Genomic DNA, 26160 nt, shown 5'->3' on the forward strand with positions numbered 1-26160 from the left:
CGAATAAGGGAACCTAAGACTTGGTTTCCTGCAGGACTGTTACCTGTGTTCTTCTGCCTCATCCATGTTAATGTAGCTGTCCATTATCCCTTGTCCTCTGGTGACTTCTTACTTTCACAGTACTTCAGTGAAGTACTCTTTTCCATATTCTCTGATTAGCAGCTCAGTAAGAGGCAGCTTAGGCTGTGGCTACTTTTGAAATATTTGTATATTGATTGGCTAATTATAGGCAAAAGAGAATGGGTAACATTCAATATCATGTTGCAGATGTTATTTTTGTAATTCAGGACTGGGGAATGGGAACTAATGGGGAGCATTGAGTTTGTTCCTAACCAAAATCTTTTAGACCGCTTACTGACTTGCCTTTTTTTAATGTGTTTTAAAGACAGATACACACTATTCCATACTGTCTCTTCTGTTGTGTTTGTCTGATTCTCCATCCAACACCACCTATGTGGAAAAAACAAGAGTCAAAGAAGTGGGTAAGTTTACAAGATGTTTATATTGCTAATGAAAGATACAGTCCGTTAAAGCAATTTGATAAGAAGGACATTTTTCCTTTCCATTTTATTATCTCCTTCACTTCAAGGTGCTTTATTGATTGTCTTTTTATGATTTATGCATTTAAAATAGCCTGCAAATCTTTCCTACCCCCATTTATGCTACATCGCCTAAATGAGTTTTCCAGCCAGCTCTTTTTGACTTGTACTGCTATCACTTGCTAATGTTCTCCACCAGTTCAGCAGTGCTTACATGCTCAAAGACAGACAATGGGTTTCTATCCTCAGCCTCTGTCTTGCACCTCAATAGGAGGTCTGTTGAAACAGCTTTGGTGATGTAAATTCCTATGTTCCCTATGTAGTCAGGGAAAGGGAGATACTTTTGAAGGTTTCCAAAGGGAGGTCCCAACTGCCTCCTTTCTAAAGTGGGACTGTTTCACTCAGTGCCTAAAAATGAGGCTTGTGCTTAAGTTTGAGTGGATACCATCCCCCATTTGTTTACAGTGTTGTATCATAGACTGAAAGAAGAATATTTCAGACTAACCTAAAGAAAATCTTGCATCTTAAGATTCCTTTTTGAATGATCTCTGCACATTCCCTCGGCGGTGTTTTGAATGCACTTTCAGCCCATTCCAGGAATGTGAATATGAAGAGGTTATCTCAAACAACACTAATTACAGTTGAGTAAGCTTCATGTTTAAGATATAATATATTTTAAGTGTGATTGTTATTTTTAAAGTATTACACATCACATCATGGATATGTGGTGTCTTTTTTGGAGAGTAAGACAGTTCTGACTTTATGTTGTTTACAGTCCGGGATCCTTGTGCATATGTAAATTATACATTTAAAATGTTTCCACTGAGCTAAATGGGACTAGTCACAATAAGTGATATGTTGCATTCTTGCATGTTTTTCCAGGATTGAAGTATAGGGTAGTGTAACATAATGCAGATAAATGTGCTGATGGTGTGCTATGTTGCATATTTTGACTGTATAAGCAATGAAATTGAGACTTAATAAATAAGGAATATACATGGTCGATACGTCACAATTTACATGTCATGTTGAAAGTGTGTAACCTTGTTAAAGGAACAGTGGTGTAACTTTAAGTGGAAGGGAATGCCTTTTGTTTTAGATTTAGAGTAACAAGGTCATTTTAACTTCGGAAATGCTTTTAGAGGAAAAGAAAGTCAGAGTTACGTGATACTATTTTTATATTTATACTTCTCTTAGAAAAGGAAGAAGAATTTGATTGGGGAAAGTATCTGATGGAAGGAGAAGAAATTTTCTTTGGCCCAGGCGTAGATACACCAGTAAGTAATTTCTTAAGGTAAAAAAACCAAACTGCGTAAACTGGTTTGAAGTATGCTAGAGACCTGGTTGAGTTGTCCTAGTTTGTATGCTTTGCATGTTGATTCTCACAGGATTCCCGAATACGTTGCTTCTTACTTAATACCATGAAATACACACAGACCCAAGCAGAGTAACAGTAATACAAATGCTTTTGATTTTTACCATGTTTTGACTTAGTCCTGCAGCTAAACTGGCTCCTTCTGCTGACCCCTGCCTGCTCCTAATCAGAACTTGCTGTAGTTCTGTGATCTTTTGCAGTTCTTTCATTTGTCCGGTTATTAATGTTATACATAACTTAAACCAGTCTCTGGTAGACAGTTATGTTAATCTTAGTGTCCTGAATTTACTTTATAGTGGAAGAAGGAAGAGAATCATTTATGTTTGGCTTGAATAGGAAGTGAATATAGATCTGTCTGCCACGTTGTACTGAAGTCTACTGGGTTTTGTTGCACTTAATAGGATTGGTCTGGAGAAAGTGAAGAGGAGGAAGACACTCAGCCTTTGAGCAGGGAGGACTCGGGTATTCAAGTAGACAGGACACCTTTAGAAGACCAAGATCCAAATAAGAAAACAGTACCTAATGTTTCCTGGAAAGGTTAGAGTAAGCTATAATTCTTCTGATAGTGTCATACATACTCAAATTTAGTAAGCTAATGCAGCTTTATTTATTATTCTTTACTGAGGTATTTTGTTTTAGACCTATAAGTGTAGTTTTAAGGTGCAGCTTATTGTTCACTACTGCTTTTTTAACTTTTAACAGTAAAGAAGCAATATGGAAGGTTTGATCTGATTTCTGTTGTTGCTAATGGAGAAGAATTCTGTTTATTTCTGTGGACGTATATATGGATATTCCAATATAGGAATGAAAATTTGTACAGTAAATGTAGCATGTAGTTGTATGGATATAATGTAAATTTTTATTATTAAGCATCAGAATGCTGAAACAAAATTTGGTTGTCAAGAGAAATAGTGACTCAGTTCTGGGTATGAAGCATTTTTGAAAAAAATAGTTTTATGTAATTAAAACACTAGTGGCTTACTCTTGAATAGCTTCAGGGAGTATTAACTGTAGCTGTATATTTTTGCATAGGCTATTGCAGGATACAGGATACCTTGTATAAGAGGACTGCATAATATTCACATGTTGTATAAGCAGTAACTAACTAACCGGGATTAGGTGAAGTTTTCTTGATAATCACATTTAAGAAAAAAACATTTTTAGGTGATGTACAAAATGCATAGTAAAAAGGAATATAGTGACAAAGTTGGTGATATTGGCAGTTTATTTTTTAAGTCAGCTTGGTTTTGTATATATCATTTGAGAATTGCTTGAGACAGAAGCACATTTTCCGAGGAAGAATTGGAAACTACATAAATCTCCAAGTTTACTTTTTAGGACTTTTGCAGCTTTTAGGAGATGAGGCATTTCTATGTAAATTAATTTGTGCACAATGGTATCATATATATGAGTGCAGTAAAGTGTAAATACTTGTAAATTGTAACTTATTTGAAAAGATCTGTGATTCTGCAGCTGAGCGGACAGGCTTATTAATAACTTTTCCTGTGTTTTATAAGCATTTCCTGTATAAATAAAAATACCTCACTGACTGTCACGTGTTTTCACAGTCGGTGAACCTGATGCCCGCAGCTGGCTGGAGCAGCATGTCGTTTCTCAGTACTGGACAGGAAGAGCTCCTCGCTTTTCACATAGTTTGCACTTGCATTCCAACCTAGCTGCAGTCTGGTAAGAAAACTTACATATTCCTTACTGGCATATTATGCTGAGTAATCACTTTATTAAGCATCTTTGCTGTGGAAGCATAAAGATAGTATAGTTATTACTGATTTAGTTAAAAACAGAATTAAAAGGATACAAATTAATAAGATGAACAAACGAGCTGTTTTTTGTATTAATAGATTATTTTCCTTTTCATTACATTTGACATGTCAGAGAGAGGGTTTTTCTTTTTCAAAGAAGCAAATCTTATTGTTGAATTTGGTTTGGGTTGACCCTTACGAAGGTGTCTGAGGAGCTAATACAGGTGGGTTATAAGCGGTCCTGAAAATGAGGAGTTCCCTAAAGCTTAACTTTTTGTTTGTTTTTGGTGTCTCCCTTACAAAGTTAGTCTTAAACACAGGTTTTGTGTGGGGAAGGAACATAAAGCAGTATATCATCGTGATCCGCTGTGGTTTTGAAAAGAAAATGAGAAGGAAGTTCAACTAAAAAAAAAAAAAAAAAGCCTGATTCTTCCCTCTGTCCCAGGTTCTGATGTATCAGTATTGCAGTGATACAGATCATTAGGTTTATCCTTGGTTCCTTAATGTAATAAATTTCTTAATCAAGGAGTTAAAATTATTTTAGTGTGGGTTGGTTATCTAGCTAGTTATGAATGAAAATTTACAGTGAATATTAGGAAATCAGTAACATAAATAAAGCAATGCTGTTTCTGTTGCCGTGTTGTTAGCAGATGTATGTTATATATATGTATGATACATAAGCATATTACTTAATTTGGATTTTTGAATTTTGAACATGATTACATAAATTTTGCCACTGATGATATTAATAAGTCAAAATACTATGAATGCGAATAATCATTGTATACTTTGCTAAAATATTAAAAATACTGTGGAAGGTTTGCAAAGAATTGTGTAACACAGGGTCATAAGGGAATGTTCTTAGGTGGCTGTGAAAGTTTCCATTTTTTAAGTAAACTTTTGGACTAAAGTGTGAATTTTCTTATACAGGTTAGGGAAATTGATATTTTACTTTTTAGCTTAGTATTTTTAACAGAAAATAACTCTATAAATTTTCACACCATTGAATGTGAAATAATAAAATAATCAAGGACCAAGAAATTAAAAAAACCCCAACAAACCACAAAACCGAAACCAGCCCAGGTTCAGTAATTCAGGTATTTGCTACTTCATTGCTTGTCTTGCTATGTATGACTAGATGATATTTGAATGCTTTCCATAGTATTTTGCTTATGTGAAAACAAACTCTGCTTTTGTTTATATACTTAAAATGCCCCCGTGAACACTGAATCTACTCAGATATAATTAGAACAAAACTGAGCCTTAAGATTATCGCTTCATTCTTCCTTTCGGTGATTCAGCTTATTCAGGTTACTTACTTTCAGGTTATTTCAGCCATTAAATTGTTTTCGTTTCCTTTTTTCTAAGGGACCACCACTTGTATGCCAGTGATCCTTTATATGTGCCAGAAGAGAGAACACTAGTCACTGAAACTCAGGTTATACGGGAAACTCTTTGGTAAGAGCAACATGAAAAAGCTTGCATTTTAACTTTTAGTATTTCTCTCAAGGAAATGAGAGATCTATCTTTGAAATTGTGTCTGAAGAAAGAATTATTACTGAGCTTTTAGCTTGCACCATTGCTGACAATAAAGATGCTGCTTATGTGTGTTAACCATTCAGATTCACAAAGAAGAAAATAGCTCAGTACTTTTTATATGTGTTGATTCTTCAAGTCTAACTGTTAAGAAGAACCAACTTGTTCTTATCCTGCCCCTATGGTTTTTTAATAGTGTCCCTAATTTTAGAAAGTAGGTTTGAATCATCCTACAGCTGGAAATCATCTCAACTGGAAAGGGACTTTAGAAGATGTTTACTTGATGCCAGTGTTTTATTGTTCTTGTTCTAGCAACAACTTAAAGTACCAATAGCATCGAAGTTGATCTGTGGTCCCCTTTTATTTGAGAAGAAATAGGGCAAAGCAAGGGAGAGCTAATTCTTTTATTAATTATATAATTATGAGCCCATTATGGGGGGGGAAAATTACTACTCTCTTTGTTTCTTTTCAAGGCTACTTTCAGGAGTGAAAAAGCTTTTTATATTTCAGCTGAATGACGGAAAAGTGGCTGTGCGGAATGATATTATTGTAACTCATTTAACCCATGTAAGTTGTTTCTGAATCTCAGCTGAATGTATCTGTCATTAGGAAGATGTAATTTGGGGGAATAGGAAATTAAACTGCTTGTTGGAAAAATCACATTTCCACAATTGTGTTTTGACTAAATTAAGAAAATCTGACTTAATAAAATTGAATGGGCTGTTTCCATATAAGTATTTTTTTTTCTAGAATTGCCTGAGATCTGTATTGGAGCAGATAGCGGCATATGGTCAAGTTGTGTTTAGACTACAGAAGTTTATTGATGAAGTGATGGGTCACAGCCCAGAAAGCATAATGCATGGAACAGTTTCCACTCCAAAGAAAACTACTGAAGCCCCGTTCAGAACCTACCAAGCTTTTATGTGGGCCTTGTATAAATATTTCATTAGCTTTAAAGAAGAACTTACTGAAATTGAAAAATGCATAATCAACAAAGGTACAGTGCAAGGGAAATTTTACAAGAGGGGGGCACACAAGGAAATTTTTGTAAGAGGGAAACATGAAAAACATTATGCAGATACATTTTGGAACTGTGAAAGATGCCATGCTGCATTTTAAAACCTCATTAATAACACTGACAAAATTTGATTTTCTGTTGGATGTTACCTTTATACATCTTTGGGTTTTTTTTCCAGATAAAACAGTCACACTTTCAATAGTAATAGATAAGTTGTCTCCCCGACTGGCACAGCTGAAGGTACTTCACAAAGTTTTCAGCACAGGAGTAGCAGAAGTGCCACCTGACACTAGAAATGTTGTACGAGCATCTCATCTGCTTAATACTCTCTACAAAGCTATTCTTGAATATGACAGTGTTGGAGAAGCATCTGAGCAAACGGTAGAGGAAATCATTCCTTCCTTGATAGAACGAGACACTACATGCTAGAAAATTTAGTAACTTAAATTTCTTTATGGTGATGGAGTACACTAGCCTTCAGCTACCGGGGATTGAGGACAAATTTGATAGCCATAATGCATTACTGTTTTCTGACATGAGTTCACTCAACCTGGACAAAATCAGATTTATGAGGAGATCAGCAGCAGTGTGTTTTTAGGACTGAGGGGAGGAACTGTGGGGAATCAGAGGCCAGGAAACTGTTATGAAGGAGGGAGCTTTGTAATAGCTTTCCCTCCTTCTATTTCTACATAATTTCTGCATAATTCAGTTAATGCTGAAATGTAGGAGTTTGGGTTTTTACAGTAACTTGTTGATTATACTACTGAAAATATAGTAGATGTCACTATGTCCTTTTGTTTTCCTGTTTTCTACGTTATAAAACCACAGAATGTTTTATGACTATCCCTTATTGTTTAAGAGATGTTAGAGTGAAAAAAATAAAAGCTGCTGTTTGGTCTAACTGTGATGACAAAAGTAACAAGAGGAAGCATGCACAATATGGGCTTCCATTAAAACTACAAAATCTGTAATTTTTAGTTTTAACACTTTATCTTTAAAAATCCTTAAGTGTAGTTATGTATATCTTATAGACTATAATTGCATAATTAAGAGGTTAGGCTTTGTTGTATTGCTTCTAATGCTTAGTATAAAAACATTCAGCCCCTTTTTCTTTTTTTTTTTTTTTTCCCCCCCCTCCTTTAAATTCAGGTATCTCTTCTGTTCTCTCTCTGGGTTGAAACTGTGAGGCCGTACTTACAGACAGTGGATGAGTGGATAGTCCATGGTAATTTGTTTGATCCTGCAAAGGAATTTATCATTCAGAGGTAGGGATGCTGATACTGGACACACATAATGCTTTGCAAGTATGAATACAAAACCTGCTGTAGAACCTAGGAAGTAAAGGGTGACAATAAAAGTAGGTTTTCATGTTTGTTATTTTACTTAAGTAGAATTAATTTCTTAATCATACTTTTATAACTTGTCTCAAACTTCCCATTAGGGAAATTGCATTAGATAATGGAGCCCTACCAGGTATTGTTCTGGAATAGAAATCAATTGTTTTATTTTTTCCATCTGTAATAAATAATCAGCAGTCTGACTCTGAGCGTGTTGACTTTTTTAAAAGCAATTAACCATTTTTCAAAACCAAGACGTTTGCAAAAATTACAAAATTTACTTTTTAATTCTTCTACTAATCTATAGTTGTTATAAAACAAATGCTATTTAGAATTAAAATACTCATTGCTTCCGACTTGTAGTATAAGTTAATATGGTGTCTTGAATTACATGCATATATGCTGAACATTATTTGAGCTGTTAATTTCGCTTCTGTTTGTACGCTACATTTTGCTGGTCCCTTTTTTGACAACTTGAAGCAGAAAGTGAATATAGAAATTAGAATTTTGGCTTGTAATTACAGATCCATTTCCCCCTATCTGCCAAACTTAATTGAACCTCTGCCTGTTAAGGCAGGTCAAGGCGAGCATGAAGTAAGAGAACAGCTCTAGTACTATTGTAATAAATCCTTAGCAGCTGAGATTTTTAACATCCTTATTATGTCCTACTTGACTTTTCTTTCTGTGGTTCTGTAGTTCTGTTTTCAGTGCTACCAATGGGGGTGATTTCAACTTTTATTTATATTTGTGCTTCATTTTAATTATCTAATTTAGGTTGTTTTCCATCTGACTTCAAAGACCAAACTGTGTATCTGATGTAAACAACACAAAAAAAGCAAAGTGAACTAAGAAATGAGTTTTACCTACTCCAGAATTTTTCAGCTTTCCCAGTAGTATTTGCTTCATTGTGGGTTTAAAATAAATCTCCAAGGCAATCATCCATTATTAAGGATGCGTGCCACTGAGAATAGTTAACTTCCTGTACAAATTTAATTATAATTACTCCATTTGCCTTGTTTTGGGGGTTTATTTGGTTATACAATTGTTTTATCTCCTGTGAACTGATTCTTTATCCTGCTAAAGCTATCATCCTTTCTAGAAGTGTCTAGATAGTTTGTAATATGAATAAGCCTATTTTATGTAGTTTTGAAAGTGCTTCTTGACTAATCAAAGAGAAAGGCAAAGCATAGAGCAAAGATGATATGCATCTTCTAGTAATGAAGTTTCATCTTTTGAAAAGCGAAATACTCAACGGCTTTTTATTTCTTCGCAGAAACAAAAATGTTCCGGTTAATCACAGAGATTTTTGGTATGCTACGTACACGTTATATAGTGTGTCAGAGAAGACGGAGAATGAAGAGAAGATGAGTGATAATGCCAGTGCCAGTTCTGGCAGTGATCAGGCCCCTTCAAGCAGGCAACACACTATGGTCTCTTTTCTGAAACCTGTGCTAAAGCAAATCATCATGGCTGGAAAATCCATGCAGCTGTTGAAGAATCTTCAATGCAAAGATGGCTCTCCACAGCAGGCCGCGTCAAGAGGTGAGATACCAGTTTGTGGACTATCATGCCTTAGGGTATCTAACAGTATGGGTGTATTTTTTGTAGTAGTGTTTCCATGGTTTTAGAATAATATAACGCTCCGTGATGAATGTTAGTATCATGGTTGGTAACTTGAGGTCTGATTGAAAACACTTACTCTTCCAATGCAAACAAGTGAAAAGAGCAGAGTCAATAAAGATTGAGTGTTCCCTTTGCTTTTTATTGCTTTAAATTTTTCTTAAACTTGTTTTCATGTGCTTGCAAAACATTTTTTTTTTGTTATGAGACAAAAGAAAACAGCTTGTATGTTCTCATAGTAAAGCTGTTTTGTTTTAATAAATAGTTGTTTCCCATTACTCAGTGGTAGAATAATTCTGAAATAGCATGTGGAACTTTTTTGTTTCTTCTAAAAAAAAAAAAGCTTACTAATAATTAGATGAAAGATATTTGGATATTTAGGATATTTATCTTGAATGGTTGTAAAACATAGTACAACAGTGTAACCAATGTTGATTTTTTTTTTTTCTTTTTTTTTTTTTTTGAGGAAACAAAATACATTTTTTGGCTTTGCTGATTCTTGATGTTTCGAAGTAGAGATAGTTAAATTATTTTGGAGACTCTCTAGGTTTATTTCCCCCTTTAGTGTGAGAATATAATCTGTTCTAATGAATACTGAAGAGTTGTTTTACGTGCTAAGAAGTAACTGCCTTTGCATGTGAAGGAGGAAGTTCTCTTAACAGTCTCAGAAATATTTCATATTTCAGGCACCCATTCAGCAATCCATTTGAACATATGCCTGACCTTAAGCATTGGACTAGTTCTACCATTTTAGCAATACTTATTTAAATATATATTTGAGTTTTTTCCTGAATAGCGGCCTAAATTTAGTATGTTAAAAGTTAGCAAGTAAACGTCGGACTATGGAGTTCTTCTTTTAGTTCAGATGATGTTTTCTCTTAGAACAAAATCTTACCATGGAATATGTTGCCCAGTTTAGATGCTGAACGAAAGAGTTTGTACACCCTGTTCTTGGAATCAGTGCAGTCTCGCCTGCGGCATGGGGAAGAGTCTGTTCCAGATATTATTACAGAACAGCAGTCTACAAAGCAGAGCCTGATAAAGATGCAGTCTATAGCAGAAAGACACTTGGAACTGGATGATGTCCATGACCCACTGCTGGCTATTAATTTTGCGAGGTAAATGAATGATCTTCTTGCTGTGTTGTTGAGAGAAACGTTCTGCCTGGTGACATTTGGTAGACCAAATTTTTATTGCTGCTGAAAACAACCAAGGGCAGAATAAAGAGGAGCACCAACAATCAGTGACAGAAGCTAAATAAACACTACCCTTGGGCATAGTTAAAGAAAAACAATTAAAATCAGTGAAGAATCTGCTACTCACATCTGTTAGCTTAGAAAATGGGAGTAGTCTTTATCATAACAGGCTTTTAGCAAGTAAGTGTTTTAATAGTGAATGCTGTTGTAAAATCTAAACTTTTAAATGTGTTTGCTTGGAATTTGTACACAATGTCTTTGATTTGCACCAAGTATATTTGAAGAATGCAGTTTCAGTTTTGCTGTGCTTAAATAATTTAACTTTAAAAGTCTTCCAAAATCCATGTTAATTGCGTAAAAATTCCTTATTCTTCATAATGAGGGAAGTCATATAGAGGTTATAAATATCTTGGAAATCAGCAGAAAAGACAAACTCTGAAAATCTTACTTAATCTTGTGATTACAAATAAGAAAATAGCTGTTTATGTTTTTCCTAACTACTAGTTGCTGATTTACATGTTTTCATTTCAGTCCTAGGAGGAGTTTGTTTTAAAGAAATCATAATTAATAGTAGATAAGACTCTATTGCTTCCCTTGTTCGTTGGGACTATTCTATTTGCCAAAATTGATAGATTAATTCAATGCCTGACTCATCCGGTCTATCAAGGTAATAGCTGCTATGAGCTGGGCTTCCTCTTAAATGGATTCAGCTAGCGAGTAGCTTTTTACAAATTATTATTATAATTTGATCCTTTCTGTGACAAAATAATTAAACTTACCAAGTGTAGACTGCAGATACTCTCTTCCCATGATGTAATATTACAGATAATATACAGGGACTCCATATTCAAGGTGCCTCAAACCAATTCTCTGTGTGTGTGGTGGGTTTTCTGTTTGTTTGGTTTTTGGTTTGTTGTTTTGTTGTTGTTGCGTTTTGCCTTTTTTGTTGTTGTTGTTAAAATTTTTACTTTGTTTCTTTAATTTTATTTTTCTTTCCTGGGAAGTTCATCTGACTGCTGTATATGCACAATATAGTTTTAAAAGTTCCTATGATAATGGGTTTGTTTATTAAACTGTATAGTGTTTGAACTTGATGTTGTTTTTCAGAGTTATTCCTTGAGCAATTACGTGACTATAGTATGCCATCCCTTTTTGATATTCTTATGCCTAGTCGTACAAAACTAGTATGAAGGATCACTTAATAGGCTTGATATGTACTATAGTTATGAAACAGCTTTTATTACTTCTGCACAACATATTTTAGAGCAGAGGATCCAATTTTGATTAAAGTCTTTGAAGGTATGACATTTTTGGTTTATATATTGTATGAATTATGAACTTTCTTCCCTAAGTAGTTTGTTTTATTTTGAAGATTATATTTGGAACAGAGTGACTTTCACGAGAAGTTTACTGGTGGGGATGTTTGTGTGGATAGATCCTCAGAATCTGTGACCTGCCAGACTTTTGAACTGACATTGAGGTCTTGCCTTTATCCGCACATAGACAAGCAATATTTGGAATGCTGTGGTAATCTAATGCAAACTTTAAAGAAGGATTATAGGTAAGAAAGTAGATTTGTTTTTCCTTAACTCTTTTTTTTTTTTTTAATTACCAGTGGTATGCCATACACTAAAAGCAGAAATTTTATGTTGTGTTTCTACTCCAATTCGATAATCAACAATAAAATCATAAAGGAGGAAAGGGGGATCTAACATGGTAGAATCCTGGGTGAAAACATGGTCTAGCTTAAATCAACAGCAGAGCTATCACTTGTCTTCAGTGGATGTTCAATTGGGAAATTGTTTCAAACAGTACTTTTAATAGTGTTGTTATTTGAAACTGGAAGACAAATTTTAGGAAGCTAAATATATTATATTTAATCTAGAATATATTTAATATGAGATTCAGTTATGCTACTATAAAGTGTATAGTAGTCAAAAGAATATTACGCGGTATTTTTATATTAGTTAGAGTAAAATGACCTATTTCTTTTATCTTTCAGGTGGTCGTAAGTTGTCATACTTTTAATATGTCTGAAATACTTAATGTATTTATAATCACGGTTCTTGTGAGAGTTGTAGTGGTACTATTCTTCCTACTTTGTCAGAAAAGGAAAATCCATATCATAATTCACTGGGGTTCCATATTAACGTCTCTTCTTAGACAGAACTCTCCCTGAAATTGCATCTCCTTCCCTAAGTTCTGTTTAGGGAGTGGGACAGGATTTCCAAACTCTAAGCTATTTCTGAGAATTGCCTAGCCTGTAAGATAGCTGAATACCATGAGCACTTCCGTTGAAGTTAGTGGGGCTGTTCAAGCTTACAGGAAAAAATGGCTTGGTTATTTTGTTTTATTTGAACGTATGTGAAGGCTATCTGAGGGTTAAGCAAAGGGTTTACTGTGGACTTCATTAAGTTTGTGTTCAATACTGAGTTCTTGTAGTGAAGAGTTTTTATGATTTTTGTTTCTGTAACAGTTGTGTTTGATTTCACTTGTCTGATTATGACTGAGGAAATGTTTTATGTTTGTTCCTGTTTAGGCTTGTAGAATATTTGCAGGCAATGAGAAACTTTTTCTTACTTGAAGCTGGAGATACCATGTATGACTTCTATACATCTATTTTTGACAAAATTAGAGAAAAGGAAACTTGGCAGAATGTTGCTTTCTTAAATGTTCAACTTCAAGAAGCAGTTGGGCAACGCTACCCAGAGGACAGTGCAAGGTAAAATGCAAAATCCTTCGAATTATAGTTTAGTTATATTTCTTTCACACTTACCTGTACTAAGGTACTTAACTTGCATAGTGCAATACTAATTACTGCGTACTCATTAAAAGAATCTGTTTTAATGAAGTTTTGAGCTGTTGTCATCTCTTCTACTCAAGCCCCCCAAATTATATCAGACAGTTGGTATTTAGCAATAAGAAATACAAAAAAAATTAATGAAACTAACCACTAATTTAAAACAGATTATCACCAATTAAATCTCTTGATTCCTTGCATAGGTTGTCTATCTCGTTTGAAAGTGTTGATACAGCAAAGAAGAAACTCCCTGTCCACACCTTAGATGGTTTGATATTGAGTTACAAGGTAGTGAGTTAATATTGCTGTAGTTCTTATTCTAGAACAGATTTTAAATGTTGTATTAAAGTGACTTACATTTTCTGTCTTGATTATCCTCTCCTTCTTAGGTTCCTTGGCCTGTGGATATAGTTATAAGCTTAGAGTGCCAAAAAATTTACAATCAAGTTTTTCTGCTCTTACTGCAAATAAAGTGGGCCAAGTATAGCCTAGATGTTTTACGATTTGATGGTAAGAAACTTCTTCAATGAAAGATACTCTAAAAACTTGTTATGTGATCTAAAAACTGCTGCTTTCTGTAGTTAGAATTTTGATTCATTCTGTAAAACATTAATCTCTATTAGCTTCGCAAATTAGATATATTAAGCAGGGCATGTTTTTCACTTTTTTCGGCCTTAGGGACAAAGCTGTTCATGCATTCCCTTTGTCTCTTTGATTCAGGTCTAGTTAGTTATATTGGCAACTTGTTACTTCATTCTTCAGACCTTGCTGTTGAAAGAAAGTCTGTCTACCACACCCTAATGTTTTGCTTTATGTATAGTCCAAGTTTTTATGAGCAATATCTTGCAAACAAATTAAGAAAACAAGATGAAAAAAATACTCTATTTGAGATTCAAGCAGTAAGCTAGATAGTTGGGAAGATGTACTCTAAGCTGCAATTTAAATATTTGGGGGTTGTAGAAAGAGATGTCTTAGTGTGTCCTTCACCAGGATAATGTTTATACTCTTCCTGTCCCATATAAAGTGGATACACACTTCATGTCCTGGAAAAATAAATTAGAAATTTGATGGGTTCATCTGTGTTTTGTATATCAGTTAGGTAATTCTTTTCCTAAAAGTATGTGGTTTTCTATTGTTTAAACTTCATGGGTATTGCTTTGTGCTTAAGTCTGTTCCCCTCTGTGGAGATAGTATATACATTTATTTTTAATGTAGATTTTTTTTTTTTTAATCCTTTCACATAATCTTTAGCTCTTAAATAGCGTTTCCTATTCTAGTATTTATCAAATTGCATTGTACATATACCGTCAAACTATTCAGAATATTGTTGCTATATTTTAATAACACATCTGAATTGTGATAAAAATCCTACATCAGTATTGTGTGCAGAATAATAAGAAATAACAAATTTCAGTTTTAAGTAACATTTTAGCTACAGTTTGTCTTCATAAGCACTTCGGTATAATACTCTTGCCTTTTCTTTTTAGAACTAGTCTGTGCTGCAGAAAACCCACAGGTTAAGGAAGGAACTTTATTAGAACAAGGAACGCTTCCTCTGTTTGGACCACAAACAGAAAATATAAAACAACAAATACATCGAATGTTCCTCCTAAGAGTGAAACTTATGCATTTTGTTAACAGCCTGCACAACTACATCATGACTAGGGTTTGTTTTATATCACAATTTCATTTATATTAAGAACATGTAACTGGAGATGCAGTATTAATTTTCCTTTAAAACATAAAAAACAAAAATAAAAAGCCAAATCTTTGTCTGATGTCCTTTCTGCAAAATGATTTTGAGCTAAACAGGTTTCAGTTTTAACTTGGCAGTTCTAAAGCATTGTTAGAATTACTGATTTAAAAATTCTACATGCATATGATTGATCTTTGGATATTACTAGTTCTTTTTGATTGTTTCAGATCTAGATGACTGAAGCAGAGTAATGTAAAAATAGGTTTCTGTAAGCTGTTACTCTCTTAAGAGCTATTATGCTTATAAAAGTGTTACTACAGACATTTTAATTAAATGGATCCTTCTCAAAAATCTCTAGTACACAGGTCCAAAAGTATATACATGACTTTTCAAATATAAAGGTAATGCCTGTAGAATCATATTTGCTCTACTGTTGCCTTTTTTTGCCTTTAATAAAATTAATATACTCCAAATGAGCTCCTCCAGGAATAGTCTGTCTGCCCTTGTGCAATGGCAATATTCCTATTTATATGAGGAATGTCATTGTTCAGTTATAAGAAGAGCTTGAATTTTTTGCTATTGATGGTATTTTGCTATTGATGGTAATTTGGAGGGTGATCCTAAGATTTGAGAGGGAAGAGTGAATGAATCAGGCAATTCTAGGCTTTTAAAAAAAAAAAAAAAAAAAAAAAGTGAGTAATAAGCACTTGTGTGCAACATGGAATTTAATAACTATGGTCTTCTTTCTAAGATTCTTCACAGTACAGGCTTGGAGTTTCAGCATCAGGTAGAAGAAGCCAAAGATTTAGATCAATTGATCAAGATCCATTACAGATATCTATCTACAATCCATGATCGCTGCCTACTGAGAGAAAAGGTGGGTAAAAAAATTGGCATATTTGATATATTCAGTTTAGCAGGACAAGAAAGTAGTTAGTACTAATTACGCTGTCTATTTTGCAGTTCATACATACTAAGCAATATATAGGTACTCTTGGGGAAATGTTAGCTTTTCCAGAGTTAACACTGAGATCCAGTTTCCCTTGCGAGTCTCGGCTCAATTCTATCACGGAGAGAAGATAAAATTAAATCCTTTATATTGGATTTTACACGACTCATTTGTTTGAGAGGTGGGAGGATTTGAACAAACTGAGGCTTGGTAATATAATAAGGATTATACATACTGGCGTGGCAGGAAATGGAGGTACCTGGATAGGATTGTAGCCTTCTGTCCCAGATACTGTCTGTGCATAGTCCTCATTGAAATAGTCAGCCATGAAATGAACTAGAGAGCAAACACAAAACACATCTTAAATTTGGAAGAATCACATTGTACTTAGGAGGTGGTTTTTACAGATGAGATTAAATGGCATAGGATGCCTTTGTATTGCAACTTAATAATGAAAATGATTATGCTTAATAATGAATATCTGACTGTTATTCCTTTTCTTTTAATTATTATTTTAGGTGAGCTTTGTGAAAGAAGCTATAATGAAAGTGTTAAATTTAGTACTGATGTTTGCAGACCGTTGGCAGGCTGGTTTGGGTGCTTGGAAGTAAGTATAAATACCTAAAATTCTACATGGTCATAATTTCACAGCTCAGAATATGATTTCGAGATACTTTTTTTTTTTTTGTGAAATAACAGGTCTTTGCTCAGTGTTTAACAGCAGATACCAAAAGCTAATTGCTATTTCTTAGCAAAAGTGAAATTTATATTAGATAGAACTTAACAAGTTTCATGCACTTGTGTCAGTGTATGTTCAGTATTTTCTAATTAAAAAGGTGGCCAATATATAACTTTAAGTGTTTGAAAAGATTGTAGAGCATAGCAACAAAGAGGGTTTTCTTTTCCTTCATATTTGTTCGTGATGGTAAAATGAGAGTTTTACAGGTTTGGTTTATGGTCATGTTTCCTGGTGATGATTTAAAATTGTAGGCAGCTAAATGCTGACATTCATTAATTGGTTTATGAAAAGTGGGATTATTTAGTTCGGCCTTCATTCTAGAAGGCAATAAATTTTTGTTTTTCTTTAGATTTAGATTTTTTTTTTTTTTTAATCTCTAAACCTCCTTATTTTTCTAATCTGGACTGTCCAAATTATAAAGCCTTTATAAAAAATTTGTGGTAAAAACGTGAAGCTGTTGAAGTCAATGAAAGTTCTGCCATTGACTTTGGAGTCAAGATTTTCATGCAGAATGTTTGATTCCATTAGTTCAAATGCTCAGATTTTGTATTATTGGTAAAATCTGAAGTTATTTTTGGTCAATCCTTTCCTATAATACCTTTTCTGTAGAGACAATCTGGGATGGATGTAATTGTTGGGATTTTTAGAAAGGATGTGTGCTTCCTTATGTGCCATGATTGAAGTTAGAAACCCACCTGTAATTTCCAAGATAAGATTAATGTGTTGGTCTGTGAATCAGTTGCTCTTCTCTAAGCCATCCCTTAGACAAGATTAAAAATAAGATCTGGTTTTTTTGGCATAGAATAGTTCAGTTGGAAGGGACCTACAATGGTATCCAGTCCAACTGCCTGACCACTTCAGGGCTGACCAAAAGTTAAAGCATATTATTAAGGGCATTGTCCAAATGCCTCCTAAACACTGACAGGCTTGGGGCATCAATCACCTCTCTAGGAAGCCTGTTCCAGTGTTTGACCACCCTCTCGGTAAGAAAATGCTTCCTAATGTCTAGTCTGAACCTGCCCTGATGCAGCTTTCAGCCATCCCCACACGTCCTGTCACTGAGTCCCAGGGAGAAGAGCTCAGCACCTCCCTCTCCACGTCCCCTCCTCAGGAAGCTGTGGAGAGCAATGAGGTCGCCCCTCAGCCTCCTCCTCTCCAAACTAGACAAACCCAAAGTCCTTAGCCGCTCCTCACAGGACATGCCTTCCAGCACTTTCACCAGCTTTGTTGCCCTCCTCTGGACACATTCAAGGACCTTCACATCATTCTTAAACTGTGGGGCCCAGAACTGCACCCAGTGCTCGAGGTGAGGCCGCACCAGCGCTGAATACAGCAGGATAATCACCTCTCTTCACCAGCTGGTTATGCTGTGTTTGATGCACCGCAGGATGCGGTTTGCCCTCTTAGCTGCCAGGGCACACTGCTGACTCATATTGAGCTGCTGTCGACCAGCACCCCCAGATCCTTTTCTGCAGGGCTGCTCTCCAGCCACTCGTCTCCCAATTTATACTTTATACTTTTGCTTGTGTAACCTGCTGCTTGAAGGATGAATGATAGTGGGCAAGTCTCCAAGGCTATGTCTAACACTCAAGGGTTGATCTATGGCCCTGAGGCCAGCTGGTGTGGACTGGCTCACATCCATATTTTTCAGGACTAATTCTCTTTGGCACAGGTGCTACCTAGAACTTGGATCCTGCTCTCCTGTGGCATTAGGAAGTTGCTGGGTTTGGAGTGCTTTTCAGATGCAAAGTGTCAGAAATAATTTGTGAAGGCTGTTGATAAAGACAAACTCGGGGCCTGTGGTTGCTTGCTCTTGGATGTGGCAGGAAAAAGTCATAGCTGATGTAGTGTCATCTGTATCCTCTTGGGAGAGGGGAAAAAGGGAAGGAGTGACTATTGTGAAATACATCTTCTCCCTCCTCTGGTGACCGCTAGCTAGTGGAATTCAAGACCGCTTTGGACCGCTAGTCCAAAGTGGAATTCAAGAGTTTGCTGATAGTAAAGCAGTGTGAGTGTCCCTGTTTTATTTGGCAGTGTAGGTTTACCCCAAGGAGCTCTGAAGCAATAGGGACCAGGAATGCTGTCTTGAAATACAAAGCTATGTAGGAATAATAGTTGTCAGTTGGAACCACAGTTCCTCCTAGTCATTGCAGAGATTTCTAAGATGATGAGGAAGTTATTAATGCCGTTGTGATAGTGCTCAGATGCTCCTGTCAAAGTTGCCTTTGTTTTCTAGAAGTAGTGTATACGGGCATAACTGAAATATTCTAAGTTCAAGCCAGAATGCTAGGCAAAGAGTACTTTTGTCATTTACTGTGAAGTTTTGGTCATATTTTGAAGATAACATCGTGGCTAGTCTGTTAAGCATTCCTCTGTTACACTGTTTCGTAGGATGGAATCCATAGAGAAGATGGAATCTGATTTTAAAAACTGTCACATGTTTCTTGTAACTATTCTCAACAAAGCTGTCTGTCGAGGCTCTTTTCCTCACTGTAAGTACATGAGACTTTTCACATACCTGCACTTACAGGGACACAAGCTTTACTAGGAATGTATTTACGTTTTAATCTGGTTTAATGTTTGTCAGTACATCTTAAAGAATACAATTTTGTGAGGTATTCACAAAGGGACATGAAGCCTTACTTCTTAATAAGTTAACTTCATTATTTTTTAGAGTATTCGTGCCATGCTTTTTTTATGACAGCTATCTTCAGTTTACCTGTCTTCTTAACGAGGTGATGCTGATGTAGCCAAGCAAGTGACAAGCAGTTTTCTAAACGAATGAAACAAAGTTCTAGAGGGCATAGAAGAGCATTCTTTTTGTTGTTGTTGGATGACAGCTGTGATATATCTTGAACAGATAAAATTTTAGTATATTATGGTGCCTCAGCTGCAACTGCACTGAGCTCTTGGCTCTGCCCATCTGTTGGAAGTTACTTCCTCGGTAGCAGAAACAGTAGAAGATGACATGTCTGTGCTTCTACTTGCAGCCTGATACTAGTTTAAATTGCGAATCGGTGCCAGTTTGAGTTAGGGGGGCAACTGCTGAATGGGGTTAGCTGGGATGTAGATGCGTGTTCAAACAGGTTTCTACACTACGTGTAGATGTGGTGCTTAGGGACATGGTTTAGTGGTGGCCTTGGCAGTGCTAGGTTAATGGTTGGACTTGATGATCTTAGAGGTCTTTTCCAACCTAAATGATTCTATGATTCTAAAAGAGGTAATATCTGACATCAGTGCTACTTAGTCTTGCTTGTCTGCAAGAACTGTCGGTGAGAATGGCTTACTGCATATAACCCCCCCACAATCTTTATTCATTTTTTTTTTGTGTACAGCAGTTAGTATTTCAAACAAAGGAGCTAATTCCTTTCCAGTTCTTACCATCTGAAATAACTAATGGAAAACTAATGATGAAGGTGGTGAAATATTGTCTAAACTGTCAGAGATTCATAAAATGTCTTACCGCCTTAAATCCTGAAGTGTAACAATTTAAAAAATAAACTGGTATCTTCCTTTTAAACTACAGAATTGAATATTGCAATAAATATTTGCGACTGCTGCAAATGCAAATATTAACTACTTTTTTATGGTTTGGTTTGCAGTGGAATCTTTAGCTTTGTCACTGATGGCTGGCATGGAACAAAGTTAACACCTGAGTCCATTGAATTAATAAAGAACTGAAAGCAGCATTTATGTTGAAATTCCCCTGTTAAAAACTGTAAGCATTTTACACTCAAGTTTGAAATGTGTATAACTAAATGATGCTGATGGTTTGAAGTTGTGTAAAATATTTTAAAATGTAAATAATATACAGGTATTTAAGTGTATTGGTTGTGGCAGTATTTTTCTCTGTATGCATATGCTTCAACATCAAAAACATGTACAGTGTAAAATTCATCCTGTGTAAACAATCTTACTTGCAAATACATAAAATGTATTTCATGCTGCAAAAGGGATTTATTTTTTGTTTAATTATGAATAATTGCTGATTTACTTTTTCCATTGATTTTGCAGCTGTGAATAGGTCACAGGGCACTGTGGAGTGGGGTGACTCAATTCTTGTTATTCAAAAGGTTGGTTGAGTTAATTTTTGGCCTTTTTTCCTTTGAAAAAAGGCTAAGAAGAATTAATCTTTTTTGTTTAATTGTTCTTAAGAACTCTTTGGCAACAGTTATGACTTACAATAAGCTAATGTAAAAAATACAAGATTAACTTACCAAAATGGATTATTGCAGACCATAAAATAGCAATATTTTTTATGTTAAATGATCAAATGCTTACTAATTTTAGTGGTAACTCTTGACAGTTTAAGTAGGACCAAGATCACAGTGCGTAAATACATTAGTTTTAACTGTTGGATTGTTGATGTTTCAGAGGTGGTCAGATATGACTTGACCATTCTTCTCCTTCTAAGCCTTTTGCAAACAAACCTTACATCTAATAGCTAAGCTCTTGTAAAGCAGTAGATTGTAATATAGAAGAGAGAAGTGAATGTGGAACGTGTTCTGCACGAGATGAGTTGCCCTGTCTCCTCCCCATGGAAGTAATTTCTCTGTAATTCTGGCATCAGTACACCTGCATTTAAAAAGAGAAAATCAGTCACAGCCATTTACCTCTTTATTTACTTAAATAAATACAAGATTTAACAATTGGAATTTCACCATTGTCTGTGTTTCTGCTGAAATCTGGTTGGTAACTTAAAGTTTGAGGGCTGTTTCTGCAAGGTAAATGAAGTATATTACTACCAACTGTGAGACTGTGTGGCTCACATTATAAAACTATTTTTTTCAGCTGTGAACTAGTAGTTACTGTATATAAAAATGAATATTGGGGTTCTTGTATGAACAGGAGAATTCAAAAGGTTCTTCCAAGTTATAGCCATAAAATGTTTTCAGGAAAAAGAATTTTTTTTTTTTTTTTTGAAGAAGTATAACACTGGGAAACTTTCTGCTGCCCTTTTTTGTTTGTAGCATGTTCTTTTTTGTTTGACTGAGTGGAGGTTTTGCTTTAGAGAACATTGTTTGTATTATCCTCTTCTGCCACATGACACGCTTTTCCAAATGGAAGTTTTGTGTGGTAGGTGGACATCTATTAACAAAAGTAATTTGTACTTCCAGTTTACCATGACTGGTTCTTATTTGAGATTCCATGTTATTTATTGCATGCAGAGACAGTGTATGTTCTTTATTAACTGTTTCTTGCTCATTCAGCATAAAACTGAATAGCATACCAGCAGTTTTAAAAGGCATACTTGTACTAGGAAGTTCAGTGCTAGTATGCACTGGTTTGTTACTTTTTGAGTATATGTATGTCTTGTACTCTGTTCTTTTAAAAAATCTAACAAGTGGTTGCTTTATTTCTCCTTTCTGTACAGTGGTTACCTTCAGTGAAATTACCTATGGTGAAATTAGACTTACCTTCGATAATATTAGCTAGATATGGGAGAAAAAAAATCCTTCAATCCTTCATGTTGTTGAAACGATAATTCCTAGTAAATCCCTTTGCAGATTTTACTCATTTTATTTGACAGACCCCATGCAAGTGAAAGATTTTGCTGTTTCACCCAATTTCCTGCTTAGGAATTAACCTTGCATTCTGCAGAGAGACTTCTGAGCACTTTGGAGGTGCGTGATACCTGAACGCTATTTTTTAGCCATCTTCCAATATTTGTTTGCTCTTCTGTCATCACAAAAGCACAGTGGAAAATCTAGCTCTGGCAATGTTGGCCGATTCTAGTCATGGACATTCTCCATGCTTGGCTTTTTGTGTGTCAGTAATACTCAGCTGACAAATTCCCTTGAATGAGTCCGTCTTATGGCATCCCTTTCTGTTTCTTTAGAACCACAGAAAAATAAGTCCTTTCTTCTAGGGTGCATGCCCTGTGATGCCACCAGGACCTTTTCATCAGTCCCCTGGCAGTAGCTAAAATGGCTATTTACCCGTTTGGAAAAAGAGAAGGCTTTTAGTGAGGTTTGGGGTATTTAGCTGTTTATTTGCTCAAATTTCCTTGTAATGTTTTCTGATTTCTTTACAGAGCAGTGTTGTTACTTGGATTCTGTCCTGGGTCCATTCCTTCTGGACATTTTTTGACCCTGTTTTTATCAGTTATCTCTGAATTGATTTGAATATTAACTTTTGGACACACTTCCTCTTTGATGAGGGAGGCCTAGCATTTGAGTATGCTTTACTTGCACTTCTGGAATTTCAAGTAAGCAATTGCAGAGTTGTTAGAAAAACGAGACCTAATTTATTGCATGTGTGTATAGATTTAAGGGGGTTCTGTCATAGTCTATGGTTTTGTAAATTGTCAAGTCTAACTAAAGGAAAGCATAAAAAAAAAAAACCCAACTAAGCATGTAGAAACTGAACTTTCTAATCTTCGAAGGGGGGTATCTTCTAATTTAAAACCATATTGTTAAAAAAGCCCACTAGGTGGAAGATTTTCAAATTTCAAGGGAATTTTTTTTATTAGTTGATCTCTTTCCGAGCTCATGGCTGTTGCTTTCATAAAGTCAAAAGGCTAATCTGTATTTAAATGAGAAAAGGCATGTTTTCCCCTAAATATGTCTGATCTAAAAAGCATAAAATAAATAATTATTTTATAGTTTTAAAAAATCATTCTTAATTATGGAGAAGAGGTTTTAATGAATTATTGAAGGAGAAGAAGCATAATCTGGTTTATTGTCATAGTCAGATTATTCTGATCCTAGAGAGCTTGAAAGTAGAAAGAGAAAAAACTGTTTAGATCCTGGTCTCAGCCATATTCTTCTATTTTATGCTACAGCACAAAAAGGCCTGCTTGGGTTTTTGAAACATGAGAATGAGTACTTAAATGATGCACAAAGTAGAAGTGAATGGCTTTAAAAAGCAGCGCTGATATGGGTGGAAGAGCAGACATGGATTTGGGTGCTTAAAAGTAAGGGTTTGGTTAGGTGGTATTAGAGAAGATTATAATATTCAAGGTAAGATATTATGTCTGATGTCTAAAATTCTTTGGGAAAGAACACACTGCATTATTGGATTCTGTCACAGTTTCATCTATATTTCATTTCCACCTTTATTTGTTTTCTTTAACTTCTGGGTGCACTCTCTCATAAAAGTTGCAGCATAGAAGCCCTTATCTGTCTGGCTCAGTACTTTTCTTCTTTCTCCCTTTCTTTCCTGTGGGCTTCTATAATCTCTAGGCCACATTTTAGCACAGACTTAATAAATTCTCTAATGCTTTCTTTGCTGTTTAGTTTTAATAACCTCTAATTAACCACTAGGTGCATGAGGACCTTTGCTTGTGTCAAGCTATTGATGTCAAAAAAGTCAGCAACCAATTGTTGATTGCATGGTTTACCTGGCAGCATGGATTAAGGATAGCATCTCTAAATTGCAGGCTGAATAAAAATATAAAAAAAAATCCCTCTGACGTGCTTTTTAATCTTACTAACTGTAGAGATTTACAAATTTTCCATCTTTCCTCCTATACTCTTTTGCACGCCTACAGAAAAACATTTCCTCAGTGATACAATGCATATTTATTGGATTGTGCGGTGGCTTATTGCTGCACTGTGCATTTATTGCTGGGAAGGCTGTAGGGGATCACAGGTTTTGGGTCTAGATAGCTAATAAAGTTACCAGCATTAGGGCGACAGGGCTGGGGTGAAGAGTGAGTGGGATGAATTGCCTAACATACATGCCCTAGTTTCTGTACTGATGTCCTGCATGAGCAAAATGAATGTAATTTATAATAGAATCAAGAAGGGATTTAATGTTCATGTCTGTCAGGGAGTAGGTGGACTCGCGTGGTTGGCAGCGCAGCATGCAGCATTCTTGGAAAGCAGGGTGGGGGGACATGGGCCCATTTTACAGACGAAGTGTTAAATCCTTCCGAGTTAACAACAGAATGTTGGTCTAGCGTTTCAGGGAGCTGGAAAGCAGAACTAGGAAATGCTGCTTGCTCAGATCCATTTGACGTAGTGGCATTCAGCACTAGGAGGGAAATCGGAACCAGAGAGCTGCACGTGTCATCATGTGCTAATGGGTATTTATGAATATGCAGCATGCTTGCTGTTGGCAGCTGTGCTCTTGGCAGCACATGTGCTCTCAGGGGTAGGAATCTGGCTTTTCCTGGAGTTAGAGGTAGGCGTGGGTGACCAGATCGCTCTCCATTTGCCTAAGGCCTTGTGAAACAGAGAGCTCCTGGTGGGAGTGATGGTAGGAGTTACGTCTCTATGTAGTTGGCCAGGCTTCCTGCTGTGGGCAGGTTCTCACTTTCTGAGCTTGCGGCTCATTGAGACCTCTGCTGCTTTCTGCTCAGACTCTTCTGCTTAAACTCTCCCAAGCGCTGTGCCCTTTACATAGGTGCCTATCTCCTCCTGAGACCTGAAACAACGGGTTTGCTGTAGGTAGTGTGGAAGCATATAATTTTTTCGTAGCCTTGCTATGCTTTAAGCCATTTGCCACGCCTGACACAAAATGAAGTCTGTGCTGACTTTTTGTGCGAAAAATCTTTTCCAGTCCTTTAGAGTATGGACAGGTGGCCGATATGTTGCCAGAGGTTGGATTTAATTTTTTAACTGCTTTATAGACAATTACCTATTTTCTTTCTTTGTAGTTTTGCATGGTGTCCTATTCTTGGGGTCATTGTGGCCATTGCCCATTGTGGTTTCATAAATACCTTTCTGTGTCAGGTCATGGCAGTTTCCTGTGTTGCCTTACCTCCTTTCTGAGGATGAAAAGATCTCTGTGGACTAAGCAGGTAAAAAAAAAAAAAAAAGAATAGCTAGATATGCTATGAAGCTTAATCGCTAAAATATCTGAGTGGAAAGGTGCAAAACCAGAGAGTACATCAGCATCTTCAACATAGCAGACACCTTGTGGCAGGACCACAAGATTCCTGTTGAAGCTCTCAGGCTGCTGTGGAATGGAACTCTTCCATGGATTCCTGTGGGCTCCTGCGGAAGATTTTCTTTCATTGACTTTAGATAAATACCATAAAGCCCAAAGAAAGAAATTTAAAAATAAAATGAAAATAGCTGGAATTCAGGAAGTAGACTTGTGGGTGTCTGTGGCTAGCATAGTGCCTTGAACAAAGGCTTTATCTAGTCTTCAAACAATCGCATTAAAAGCTTGTTACTACCATAGTATCTGATGTTCATCTGGTTTAGGTGTAGGGTACATAAATTGCCAGGAGCATGTTACATTAGTGTTATAGATCTCGCTAAAGATTGTTGACAGGCATGGGTTAAATATCAGGTTTAAATAAATACCACGCAAGAAAGGGCTGTTTGAGATCCTAAGTCTAGCCATTGGCCTCGTAAAAACCACACCTTCAGTGTGGATAGCAGATCAGTTAATGGCTCGATCAGGAATATGTTGATACATACATCTTTAGCTAGGCCCGGAAGGCCTGCGTTCAGTGTGGCAAGGATAATTAAGAAGGTTGGATACAGTAGAGGGAGAAGCAGGTCATGGAGAGACCCACTGAACGCCTTTAATCAAGTACTGTCATTGCAGTGCTTAAATAGCACAAAAGTGGAAAGAGCAGGGAGTCGTGGGGGCATTACAGAATTAAATCAGGCAGCTGGAATGGTGTGATGTGGGCTCT

General features: G+C 35.9%; 1 protein-coding gene across 1 annotated transcript; it reads left to right on the top strand.

Annotated features, from left to right (window-relative positions):
- Window positions 1-385: 385 nt before the first annotated feature.
- TUBGCP5 (tubulin, gamma complex associated protein 5) lies at window positions 386-20506 on the top strand (the record flags this gene model as incomplete). The annotated part of the gene is made up of 20 exons (XM_009574336.1): window positions 386-482; window positions 1737-1816; window positions 2316-2451; window positions 3483-3600; window positions 5043-5132; window positions 5684-5777; window positions 5961-6207; window positions 6407-6609; window positions 7378-7493; window positions 8839-9107; window positions 10105-10303; window positions 11754-11942; window positions 12921-13103; window positions 13385-13469; window positions 13571-13691; window positions 14669-14847; window positions 15629-15754; window positions 16345-16433; window positions 18957-19057; window positions 20168-20506. Coding segments are annotated over 20 exons (2769 nt in total), but the record flags the coding sequence as incomplete, so codon positions are not given.
- Window positions 20507-26160: the final 5654 nt, after the last annotated feature.

Source organism: Fulmarus glacialis, unplaced genomic scaffold, assembly GCF_000690835.1.
Source record: "Fulmarus glacialis isolate BGI_N327 unplaced genomic scaffold, ASM69083v1 scaffold13770, whole genome shotgun sequence".
Classification (NCBI taxonomy): Eukaryota; Metazoa; Chordata; class Aves; order Procellariiformes; family Procellariidae; genus Fulmarus; species Fulmarus glacialis.